The sequence below is a fragment of the Pristiophorus japonicus genome, chromosome 24, assembly GCF_044704955.1.
Source record: "Pristiophorus japonicus isolate sPriJap1 chromosome 24, sPriJap1.hap1, whole genome shotgun sequence".
Lineage (NCBI taxonomy): Eukaryota > Metazoa > Chordata > Chondrichthyes > Pristiophoridae > Pristiophorus > Pristiophorus japonicus.
The window spans coordinates 7196841-7209570 of NC_092000.1; the positions used below are offsets into that span (position 1 = coordinate 7196841).

Consider the following 12730-nt stretch of genomic DNA (forward strand, 5'->3'; position numbering starts at 1 on the left):
TGCAAACATCTTCGCCAAGTCTATCCTTTCGAACCCCTTCGTCATTTTAAAGGCCGTTATCAGGTCACCTCTCATCCTTCCCTTTTCTAGAACAAAGAGGTCACTATTTTGTTTCTGTGACTGGCCTGGAGCCTTTTCTCATCCTGGATACATAAACAAAATCAAAGTCAGATTTAAAATGTAGGTTTACCAAGTTTCCCTTGAGGCCTCGGGATCCATCCATGCCAGCAACTCCCTGAAAAAACAAAGAATAAATTAGTGCATCTCTCTCTCTCCGACGGGCCAAAGGCTTATTAAGAGTTTTGCAAGAGTTGCGCTGGCAGAACTCCAATGAGATCGACAATCAGTGGCATGGTTCATGTTTTCAGTTTTGACTGCAGAAGAAATAGACCTTCACACAACTTATTATTCCCCAATGTCCAAAGGAGAGCTGGTTAAGGTTGCTTCTCAGAAAGCCTGAAGTCTTTGGGTCAAGTTTTGTTGTCCCGACACTTCTGGCAAGGTGTCACTTTCCATTCTGGGCATCAAGTTTCATGACTCACCACAGATTAAGCGAAACCAGTCAGGTTACTCTGCTCCAAGGAGAACAACCTTAGCTTCTTCCAGTCTATCCATGCAACTGAAGTCCCACTCCCCCGCCCTTTCCCCGTAACCCTGCACATTCGTTGTCCTTCAGGCACTTATCCAACTCCCTTTTGAAAGCCATGATTGAGTCTGTCTCCACCACCCTCTCAGGCAGCGCATTCCAGATCCTAACCACTCGCTGCGGGAAAAACGTTTTCCCTCGTGTCACCTTTGGTTCTTCTGCCAATCGCCTTAAATCTGTGTCCTCTGGTTCCCGACCCTTCCACCAATGGGAACAGTTTCTCTCTATCTGCTCTGTCCAGCCCCCTCATGATTTTGAGCACCTCGATCAAATCTCCTCTCAACCTTCTCTGCTCCAAGGAGAACAACCCCAGCTTCTCCAGTCTATCAACGTCACTGAAGTCCCTCATCCCTGGAACCATTCTCATCAATCTTTTCTGCACCCTCTCTAAGGCCTTCACATCCTGCCTAAAGTGCGATGCCCAGAATTGGACACAACACTCCAGTTGGGGCCGAACCAGTGTTTTATAAAAGGTTCATCATGCTTTTGTACTCTATGTCTGGTACCGTTCTAACTTTCAACCCATACTTTCAAACTCTCTTGCATTTCTGACTCTTGTCCCAGAGGTGTGGAGGATAGTGTGTGAGAGTAGATTAGCTAGTGCCCTTTGGGTTCAACTAGGAGCCGGTAATCTTCATTTAACGTAGATATGGAAGAGGCTGCACTGTTGTAGTACCACGAGCCGCTTGCGGTGCGCGTTTAGTGCTAATTCGACAGTCAGAAGATTGAACCCAGTAAAACATGAGCCTTTGAAACGGACACTTTATTATCCAGTAAATGAAAGTGCCAACTTGCCAGATTTTCTGGCGCAACCCCTTCAATCCTGCACTCAGCAATCCCATCTCCATTGAAGCACATAGCTGACATAATTATTTCCCAGGCAAGAAGTGGTTATACTTCGGAGTTATGCCGCTGTCTCTCGGAGTGTTGCAAACTAGATAATTGGGTAACGTTATATCCCTGGGGGTCAGGTCTTTGCAATTGAGCTTGGATTGTGAACTTTATAGAACGCAGGTCACAGGGTTGATGGCTTGACAGAGAGAGATTCTGTGCTGGAATTGTGTTTACATTCATCTAAAGTCACCTCAACCGTACTTGGAGAGAAACCAGAGGAATTGTTGACTATAGATTCATAGAAACATAGAAACATAGAAAATAGGTGGAGTAGGCCATTCGGCCCTTCTAGCCTGCACCGCCATTCAATGAGTTCATGGCTGAACATGCAACTTCAGTACCCCATTCCTGCTTTTTCGCCATACCCCTTGATCCCCCTAGTAGTAAGGACATCATCTAACTCCTTTTTGAATATATTTAGTGGATTGGCCTCAACAACTTTCTGGGGTAGAGAATTCCACAGGTTCACCACTCTCTGGGTGAAGAAGTTTCTCCTCATCTCGGTCCTAAATGGCTTACCCCTTATCCTTAGACTGTGACCCCTGGTTCTGGACTTCCCCAACATTGGGAACATTCTTCCTGCATCTAACCTGTCTGAACCCATCAGAATTTTAAATGTTTCTATGAGGTCCCCTCTCATTCTTCTGAACTCCAGTGAATACAAGCCCAGTTGATCCAGTCTTTCTTGATAGGTCAGTCCCGCCATCCCAGGAATCAGTCTGGTGAACCTTTGCTGCACTCCCTCAATAGCAAGAATGTCCTTCCTCAGGTTAGGAGACCGAAACTGTACACCATACTCCAGGTGTAGCCTCACCAAGGCCCTGTACAACTGTAGCAACACCTCCCTGTCCCTGTACTCAAATCCCCTCGCTATGAAGGCCAACATGCCATTTGCTTTCTTAACCGCCTGCTGTACCTGCATGCCAACCTTCAATGACTGATGTACCATGACACCCAGGTCTCGTTGCACCTCCCCTTTTCCTAATCTGTCACCATTCAGATAATAGTCTGTCTCTCTGTTTTTACCACCAAAGTGGATAACCTCACATTTATCCACATTATACTTCATCTGCCATGCATTTGCCCACTCACCTAACCTATCCAAGTCGCTCTGTAGCCTCATAGCATCCTCCTCGCAGCTCACACTGCCACCCAACTTAGTGTCATCCGCAAATTTGGTGATACTACATTTAATCCCCTCGTCTAAATCATTAACGTACAGTGTAAACAGCTGGGGCCCCAGCACAGAACCTTACGGTACCCCACTAGTCACTGCCTGCCATTCTGAAAAGTACCCATTTACTCCTACTCTTCCTGTCTGACAACCAGTTCTCAATCCATGTCAGCACACTACCCCCAATCCCATGTGCTTTAACTTTGCACATTAATCTCTTGTGTGGGACCTTGTCGAAAGCCTTCTGAAAGTCCAAATATACCACATCAACTGGTTCTCCCTTGTCCACTCTACTGGAAACATCCTCAAAAAATTCCAGAAGATTTGTCAAGCATGATTTCCCTTTCACAAATCCATGCTGACTTGGACCTATCATGTCACCTCTTTCCAAATGCGCTGCTATGACATCCTTAATATTTGATTCCATCATTTTACCCACTACCGATGTCAGGCTGACCGGTCTATAATTCCCTGTTTTCTCTCTCCCTCCTTTTTTAAAAAGTGGGGTTACATTGGCTACCCTCCACTCGATAGGAACTGATCCAGAGTCAATGGAATGTTGGAAAATGACTGTCAATGCATCCGCTATTTCCAAGGCCACCTCCTTAAGTACTCTGGGATGCAGTCCATCAGGCCCTGGGGATTTATCGGCCTTCAATCCCATCAATTTCCCCAACACAGTTTCCCGACTAATAAGGATTTCCCTCAGTTCCTCCTCCTTACTAGACCCTCTGACCCCTTTTATATCCGGAAGGTTGTTTGTGTCCTCCTTAATGAATACCGAACCAAAGTACTTGTTCAATTGGTCCGCCATTTCTTTGTTCCCCGTTATGACTTCCCCCGATTCTGACTGCAGGGGACCTACGTTTGTCTTTACTAACCTTTTTCTCTTTACATATCTATAGAAACTTTTGCAATCCGTCTTAATGTTCCCTGCAAGCTTCTTCTCGTACTCCATTTGCCCTGCCCTAATCAACCCCTTTGTCCTCCTCTGCCGAGTTCTAAATTTCCCCCAGTCCCCGGGTTCGTTGCTATTTCTGGCCAATTTGTATGCCACTTCCTTGGCTTTAATACTATCCCCGATTTCCCTTGATAGCCACGGTTGAGCCACCTTCCCTTTTTTATTTTTACGCCAGACAGGAATGTACAATTGTTGTAGTTCATCCAGGCGGTCTCTAAATGTCTGCCATTGCCCATCCACAGTCAACCCCTTCAGTATCATTCGCCAATCTATCCTAGCTAATTCACGCCTCATACCTTCAAAGTTACCCTTCTTTAAGTTCTGGACCATGGTCTCTGAATTAACTGTTTCATTCTCCATCCTAATGCAGAATTCCACCATATTATGGTTACTCTTCCCCAAGGGGCCTCGCACAACGAGATTGCTAATTAATCCTCTCTCATTACACAACACCCAGTCTAAGATGGCCTCCCCCCTAGTTGGTTCCTCAACATATTGGTCTAGAAAACCATCCCTTATGCACTCCACGAAATCCTCCTCCACCTTATTGCTTCCAGTTTGGTTAGCCCAATCTATGTGCATATTAAAGTCACCCATTATAACTGCTGCACCTTTATTGCATGCACCCCTAATTTCTTGTTTGATGCCCTCCCCAACATCACTACTACTGTTTGGAGGTCTGTACACAACTCCCACTAACGTTTTTTGCCCTTTGGTGTTCTGCAGCTCTACCCATATAGATTCCACATCATCCAAGCTAATGTCCTTCCTAACTATTGCATTAATCTCCTCCTTAACCAGCAATGCTACCCCACCTCCTTTTCCTTTTATTCTATCCTTCCTGAATGTTGAATACCCCTGGATGTTGAGTTCCCAGCCCTGATCATCCTGGAGCCACGTCTCTGTAATCCCAATCACATCATATTTGTTAACATCTATTTGCACAGTTAATTCATCCACCTTATTGTGGATACTCCTTGCATTAAGACACAAAGCCTTCAGGCTTGTTTTTTTAACACCCTTTGTCCTTTTAGAATTTTGCTGTACAGTGGCCCTTTTTGTTCTTTGCCTTGGGTTTCTCTGCCCTCCACTTTTCCTCATCTCCTTTCTGTCTTTTGCTTTTGTCTCCTTATTGTTTCCCTCTGTCTCCCTGCATTGGTTCCCATCCCCCTGCCATATTAATTTAACTCCTCCCCAACAGCACTAGCAAACACTCCCCCTAGGACATTGGTTCCGGTCCTGCACAGGTGCAGACCGCCCGGTTTGTACTGGTCCCACCTCCCCCAGAACCAGTTCCAATGCCCCAGGAATTTGAATCCCTCCCTGCTGCACCACTGCTCAAGCCACGTATTCATCTGCGCTATCCTGCGATTCCAACTTTGACTAGCACGTGGCACTGGTAGCAATCCCGAGATTACTACTTTTGAGGTCCTACTTTTTAATTTAGCTCCTAGCTCCTTAAATTCGTTTCGTAGGACCTCATCCCTTTTTTTACCTATGTCGTTGGTACCAATGTGCACCATGACAACTGGCTGTTCTCCCTCCCTTTTTAGAATGTCCTGCAGCCGCTCCGAGACATCCTTGACCCTTGCACCAGGGAGGCAACATACCATCCTGGAGTCTCGGTTGCGGCCGCAGAAACGCCTATCTATTCCCCTTACAATTGAATCCCCTATCACTATCGCTCTCCCACTCTTTTTCCTGCCCTCCTGTGCAATAGAGCCAGCCACGGTGCCATGAACTTGGCTGCTGCTGCTGCCCTCCCCTGATGAGTCATCCCCCTCAACAGTACCCAAAGCAGTGTATCTGTTTTGCAGGGGGATGACCACAGGGGACCCCTGCACTACCTTCCTTGCACTGCTCTTCCTGCTGGTCTTCCATTCCCTATCTGACTGTGGACCTTTTCCCTGCGGTACGACCAACTCGCTACACGTGATACTCACGTCATTCTCAGCATCGTGGATGCTCCAGAGTGAATCCACCCTCAGCTCCAACTCCGCAAAGCGGTCTGTCAGGAGCTGCAGGCGGACACACTTCCTGCACACGTAGTCGTCAGGAACACTGGTGTTGTCCCCGAGTTCCCACATGGTACAGGAGAAGCATAACACCCGACCGAGCTGTCCTGTCATGACTTAACCCTTCGATAAGCAACAACAATTCATCTTCTGCTTGAACTGGGCCAAGGCTCAGCGAGTGTTCGACTGATGCCGTTTACCCTCCATGATGACTAGACATCCATCAAATACTGGACGCCATTAAAGGTTTCCCTACAGCCTCCTTCAGCTGTCAGAGCAAATCAACCACGTGGAGCTCGGAGTCAACACAGCAACAAAAGCCCAATCGGACCATCAAAGTCGGTCCCTCGAGTACCCAAAATCTCCTCCACGCAATCTCCAGGTGTGACGTAGATACTTTCTTTGGCCCCTTGGTGCACGATGCACCTGCAAACAGATCCCAAAACTCTATCATGCTGGATTTAACTATTGCAGTCCTAGATCTACTTATACAATAGCGTAATCCACGGCTTGTTACAATGAGTCCTCTTTGTCAGCATAAAAAGAGGCATAGAGTACAAAAGCAAGGAAGTAATGATGAACCTGTATAAATCACTGTTCTGGGCACCGCACTTTAGGCAGGATGTGAAGGCCTTAGAGAGGACGCAGAAAAGATTGCCGAGAATGGTTCCAGGGATGAGGGACTTCAGTGACGGGGATAGACTGGAGAAGCTGGGGTTGTTCTCCTTGGAGCAGAGAAGGTTGAGAGGAAATTTGATCGAGGTGTTCAAAATCATGAGGGGTCTAGACAGAATAGATAGAGAGAAACTGTTCCCATTGGTGGAAGGGTCGGGAACCAGAGGACACAGATTTAAGGCGATTGGCAGAAGAACCAAAGGCGACATGAGGGAAAACGTTTTTCCCGCAGCGAGTGGTTAGGATCTGGAATGCGCTGCCTGAGAGGGTGGTGGAGACAGACTCAATCGTGGCTTTCAAAAGGGAGTTGGATAAGTGCCTGAAGGACAAAGAATGTGCAGGGTTACGGGGAAAGGGTGGGGGGGAGTGGGACTGGCTGAAGTGCTCTTGCAGAGAGCCGGCACGGGCTCGACGGGACGAATGGCCTCCTTACTCGGTGGGAAAGCAAATTGTGAGGAGGACACAAAAAATCTGCAAAGCGATATAGACAGGCTAAGTGATTGGGCAAAAATTTGGCAGATGGAGTATAATGTGGGAAAATGTGAGGTTATCCACTTTGGCAGAAAAAAATAGACAAGCAAATTATAATTTAAATGGAGAAAAATTGCAAAGTGCTGCAGTACAGCGGGACCTAGGGGTCCTTGTGCGTGAAACACAAAAAGTTAGCATGCAGGTACAGCAAGTGATCAGGAAGGCAAATGGAATGTTGGTCTTTATTGCAAGGGGGGTGGAGTATAAAAGCAGAGAAGTCCTGCGACAACTGTACAGGGTATTGGTGTTTCATGTACAAGGACCCCCAGACCCCTCTATACCACAGCATTTTGTAATCTCTCCCCATTTAAATAATAATCTGCTTTTTTATTTTTCCTACCAAAGTGGATAACCTCACATTTTCCCACATTATACTCCATCTGCCAAATGTTTGCCCACTCACTGAGCCTGTCTGTATCCCTTTGCAGATTCCTTGTGTCCTCCTCACAACCTGCTTTCCCACCTATCCCGCCAGCTCCCTTCCCAGCTTTTTCACCAGCTAACTCCCTTCCCAGATTTTAAATTTTTTTTTATATATAAAAAAACGACCCCGCTCCCGTGACGGACCGGCAATGCGTATGCGCAGACCGCTTCCGGTTCGTTGGCACGATGAACAAAAGCAGGGAAACAAGAGTCAAAGGCAAGTCCGCAGATGCCTCTTATAACATTTGGGTATTGCACGAGAACTCAAACAGCCTTCCCCACTAACTCATTTAATGGGAGGATGGGGATTCGCGGAGACTGCGGAGGTCGTGTTTGATTCAACATCTGTTCATTGGCCCCTGTGGACGGTACTTTGCATTTGCTGACTATTGCTGCAAAATTGTGGAGAGTGCGCAGGTGTGATATTGTGTAAAATTTACCGTTAAATGCAGATAAATGCCTAATTGGTTTTCCCAGATACGCTCAGATCAGGAGTTGTGCAGGCGGCTTAAAAGCAAATTGTTAATATCCGGATCTCGGCCCGTGTAATTACTGTGTCTGAATGTAAATCAAAACCCTGTATTATAAAAGGGATCATCACTCATGTTACACTCTTAATCAATGGTGAGACTGAGTACTGTGTACAATGAGCGAGTGTGACTTTAGCTCCTTTCTTAAGACTCCAGAGTGCAGGTACCTCGTGGGTGGCCTGCTTATATACTGTGCTCCTAAGGGATGCTGGGATCCCTTGAAACTCCAACAGGTAGGCCCCCTGGTGTAACCTGGTCCAAGAGCTGTGCCCAATAGAAATACACAGGATGTGAACTGGAGACAGGGATAGAATACAGGCGGTGGAGTTTAGAATGAGCGGAGCGTCATGGAGACCGGGAGATTGGCCAGGAAAGCATTGGACTTGTCAATCTGGGATAACACAAGGAATGGGTGAGGGTCTTAGGAACAGATGGTGGGGTGGGAAAGGGGCTGTCATTCTGGTTCAGCCCGAGAGAGCAGCATCGACTGCCCACCCCTAGTTGCCCCGTACTTAATGTGCGTCTGGTAGGCCAGATCGAGTAGAGGTGTCAGATTCCTTTCCCAAAAGGATATTAGTGCAGGAGTTCGGGAGACATGTGTTACATTAGGGTTCTATATGTTATGTATGCAATAAAGGTTCAAATGGAGTACTGTTTAACTAAGCAAGGTACAATCTTGGCTCTGCTTTATTTAGGCCCAAAGTGCCTGACTCTCAAAATGGCTGGCCTTTTATACCAGAGCAGCACCATGTGCATGCTGCTTAGTGGCCTCCAACAACGATGCCATCTGGTGGCTACAAACAGAATGTACATACAGAATGTACAATTAGAATTCCATACTCATCGGCATTTAGAAGAATGAGGTGTGATCTTATTGAAGCATATAAGGTTATGAGGGGGCTGGACAGGGTAGATGCAGAGAAGATGTTTCCCCATCGTGGGGGAATCTAGAACTAAGGGGCATAGTTTCAGAATAAGGGGCCGCCCATTTAAAACGGAGATGAGGAGGAATTTCTTCTCTCAGAGGGTTGTGAATCTGTGGAATTCTCTGCCCCAGAGAGCTGTGGAGGTTGGGTCACTGAATATATTCAAGGTGAAGATAGACAGATTTTTGCATGATAAGGGAGTGAAGGGTTATGGGGAGAGGGCAGGGAAGTGGAGTTGAGGCCAAGATCAGATCAGCCATGACCTTATTGAATGGCGGAGCAGGCTTGAGGGGCCAAATGGCCGACTTCTGCTCCTATTTCTTCTGTTCCAGAATGAATGGGAAGGGAATTAAGCCTGTACAGTGGGAGAGGTTTGGCTGGCAGTGATTATGTACAGTGGGAGTGATGCCGACATGACTTGGCTGATGAGATGCTGTGTCATAGCAGTGAATTGGAAGAAGTCCGCCCATTAGAATTCCCCCAAATGGGACAACAGGAGAAGAGGTTTCCTTTCCTGGGATTCTGCATACACTTTATTTGTTATAAAAGGGATGAATCACCAGTGAGTCCGAACCACTGAGACCATTGTCCAGCTGCACAGCAAAGGAAACCTGGCTCCACACCAAGTCTCCACGCTGAATCCAAAGACCAAGAGAGAGTGAGCAAGGCAAACGGATTCCCGTCAAGGAGTACGGACTGTGACCAGAGAGAGACACAAGTGTGTATGTGTGCGTGTGTGTGTATGCGTGTGCGTGTGCGTGTATGCGCAAGTGTGTGTACGTGCGTGCACGTGTGTGTACATGTACGTGTGTGTGCGTGTGTCTGTATGCGCGTGTGCGTAAGTGCATGTGTGCATGTGTGCATGTGTGCGTGTGTGCATGTGTGCATGTGTGCGTGTGTGCGTGTGTGCGTGTGTGCAAGTGTGCATGTGTGCATGTGTGCATGTGTGCATGTGTGCATGTGTGCGTACTTGCGTGTGTAAGATTCACAGCTGAATTACTTCAACAATCCACGGGAGAGTGGCATCCGGCCCAATGCCTCGGGCCTACACCAAGAAACAAGCTCACACAGTACACACTGGATCCACTTCGGCCAGACGTCAAGAGCTGAAACGTTTCCCAAACACTTCTGGCCCGTGCTCTCCCCATTGAGAGATACACTGGACGTGCAGAGTCCTCTCCTGAGGAAAGTTTGGAAGCACTGCGGGCTCGAAATTGGGTCCCGCCGTTTGAGGCGGTGTTACCGCCCGAATGCTGATTTTACTGCCGGGCGTTAGACGCAGGTCCTAAATTCAGTTTTTACGGCCAAAGATGAGAGAGCAGCGCTCAACAGTGGCGTAGCACACTCAACCTCGGGCGGGAGCTCAGGAGGCCGACTGGATTTCCCCATCGGGAGGGGAAAAGAATGGGAAGAGAAATAAAAACTAAAACTTCTCCGATCCACACACATACTTCCCCACTCTTAAAGTCAATGAAAATATGCAGAAACGAATAAAAAGATAAAACTTACCTTCATTTCGGGACGATTCCGCCCGATGTCCACTCTTTAACGAGGACTTTTACCTGGCTGTACGGCCACCCGTACAAAGCACATGTCGCGACGGAGGCGTTGTGCGCTGGATGACGTCACCACGCGGGTGACATTAGCCGCCACAGCGTAACCTCTTGGCGCCTCTGCCAAAGAGCCAACTCAATTTAGGATGAGGAGTCGACGATAGGCCCGATCTGTGTGTTGAGGAAGGGGGCGGGGTACAATATTTCCACACACCGCACTCTCTCAATTCCCCCCCCCCCCCCGAGCTCCTCACTGCTCAGAAGTAAATGTTTACGCACGCAGTCAGGTTCTTCTCCTTGGAGCAGAAAGGACCCAGAGGAGATGTGATAGAGGCGTTTAAAATCATGAAAGATTTAGAGAGGGTAACTGACGAGAAACTGTTCCCATTGGCGGAGGGGGCGATAACCACAGAGGGCACAGATTTAAGGTGATTGGCAAAAGGCGACATGAGGAAATACTTTTTTTTTACACAAACAGTGGTTAGGATTTAGTAAGGTTTACACGGGATATACGGCACAGAAACAGGCCACTCGGCCCAACCAGTCCGTGCCGGCGTTTATGCTCCACTCGAGCCTCCTCCCGTCTTTCCCCATCTAACTCTATCAGCGTAACCCTCTATTCCCTTCTCCCCCATACCCTTGTCCAGCCTCCCCTTAAATGCCTCGATACTATTCGCCTCAACCCCTCCCTGTGGCAGCGAGTTCCACATTCTCACCCCTCTCTGGGTAAAGAGGTTTCTCCTGAATTCCCCATTGGATTTCTTGCACTAATGTGGAATGCACTGCTTGATTGGGTAGTGGATACAGACTCAATAGTAACCTTCAAAAGGGAGTTGGATAAATACTCGAAGGACAAAAACTTGCAGGACTGTGGGGAAAGAGCGGGGGAGTGGGACTTGCTTGAGTGCGCTTCGAATGGGCCGAATGGCCTCTTTCTGTGCTGTACTGTTCTATGATTACGCGCGTGCCACATTAATTAATCGTCTCTCTTCAGTGGCGAGTTTAGTTCTAGACTTCCCCTACCTTCTGCCTGTACTTATGTACCAAAACCTACAAGTCCACCAGAAAGATGGGTGTGCGCGCAGTGCCCAGACCTCTGGGCCAGAGCCTGTAGCCCACTCTGCCGTTTTCTCCCACCCCTAGTTGATGGATTTGCTTTATGGGTTCTTTGCTATGAAGAACTAGTTGGTTTAACAATCACAACTACACATTATCGGTTCATCCATCATCATCATCATCATAGGCGGTCCCTCGAACGAGGATGACTTGCTTCCACATGAGTTCACAGATGTTTCGATGAAGAACCCGATGTTCTAGTCCTGAACTTCAGTTGAGGGGTTGAAAGATGCCTGTGGGTGGATTTTTTTAATGTGTGGTGACCGTTGCACACCAGCCACCACACGGGCTTGACAGAGCTAGGTCTTGGTCCAGTGGCAAGGGTTACCCAAGACGACTGGAGACCAGCTCTGCTGCACGGACCTAGTACACACACATATCGCACAGTGTGGGCTGGGCCCGTGCTGCCCCTGAGCCCTCGCCTCTTCTGGGCCCCATACCCTCATTCGCCGCACCTCCGCCACGATCTCTCGCCACTCCTCCGTCACGATCTCTCGCCGCTCCTCCGCCACAAACATTCGCCGCTCCTCCGTCACGATCTCTTGTCGCTCCTCCGCCACAAACATTCGCCACACAGTTCATCCACCAGGCTCACAACCACCTGCCTCATCGGGAATCTCCCGAACCCAACTGGCTGGGGTTTTATTGAATCTTGTGAACATCACGTGACTGGCTAAGCCACTCCCAATTCAACAGCTCTACAACTATTTTTGTACAACATTAAATCAAGTGCCCCCTTTTGCAAGGGCGCCAAAACTCTCAATCTAACAATGCAAAACTTGTAAAATTTGGTTGCCCGGGGTGATGATGCACTCCAGTCCCGCCAACGCCCACCTCTCACGGAAGGCCGCGAGCGTACCGGTGGACACCGCGTGCTCCATCTCCCACCCTGGCTCGAACGTAGCAACAGCTCTACAAACCTGTGAGCATGCATTACGGGGGAGGGGGGCGACATTTGACTTCCATTCAGAGCCCCCTTTCTCTTGACGGTAAGGCCGAGATTAAGGAACCAGAGGGAAAATCACGGCACTAACTCTCGTCCATGCCACAGCACTTTTGGAAGAAAATTCCTATCCACATTATCCACTCTCAATCCCACAGTGCCCTTGGGGCCTCTCTCCCAACAGTAATGGATTGGCCCACTAGAAACATAGAAAATAGTTGCAGGAGCAGGCCATTCGGCCCTTCGAGCCTACACCACCATTCAATATGATCATTCACCTCAGTACCCCATTCCCGCTTTCTCTCCATACCCCCTGATCCCTTTAGCCACAAGAGTCACATCT

At 48.2% G+C, this 12730-nt stretch overlaps 1 protein-coding gene across 1 annotated transcript in view; it reads right to left on the reverse strand.

Moving 5' to 3' along the window:
• Nucleotides 1–12730, reverse strand: part of LOC139238017 (collagen alpha-1(XI) chain-like) — a 294478-nt gene that overhangs the window by 130307 nt on the left and 151441 nt on the right. The window contains exon 22 of the mRNA XM_070867414.1: nucleotides 191–235. Within this exon, the coding sequence (XP_070723515.1) occupies nucleotides 191–235 (45 nt within the window). The remainder of the gene's footprint in view (nucleotides 1–190; nucleotides 236–12730) is intronic.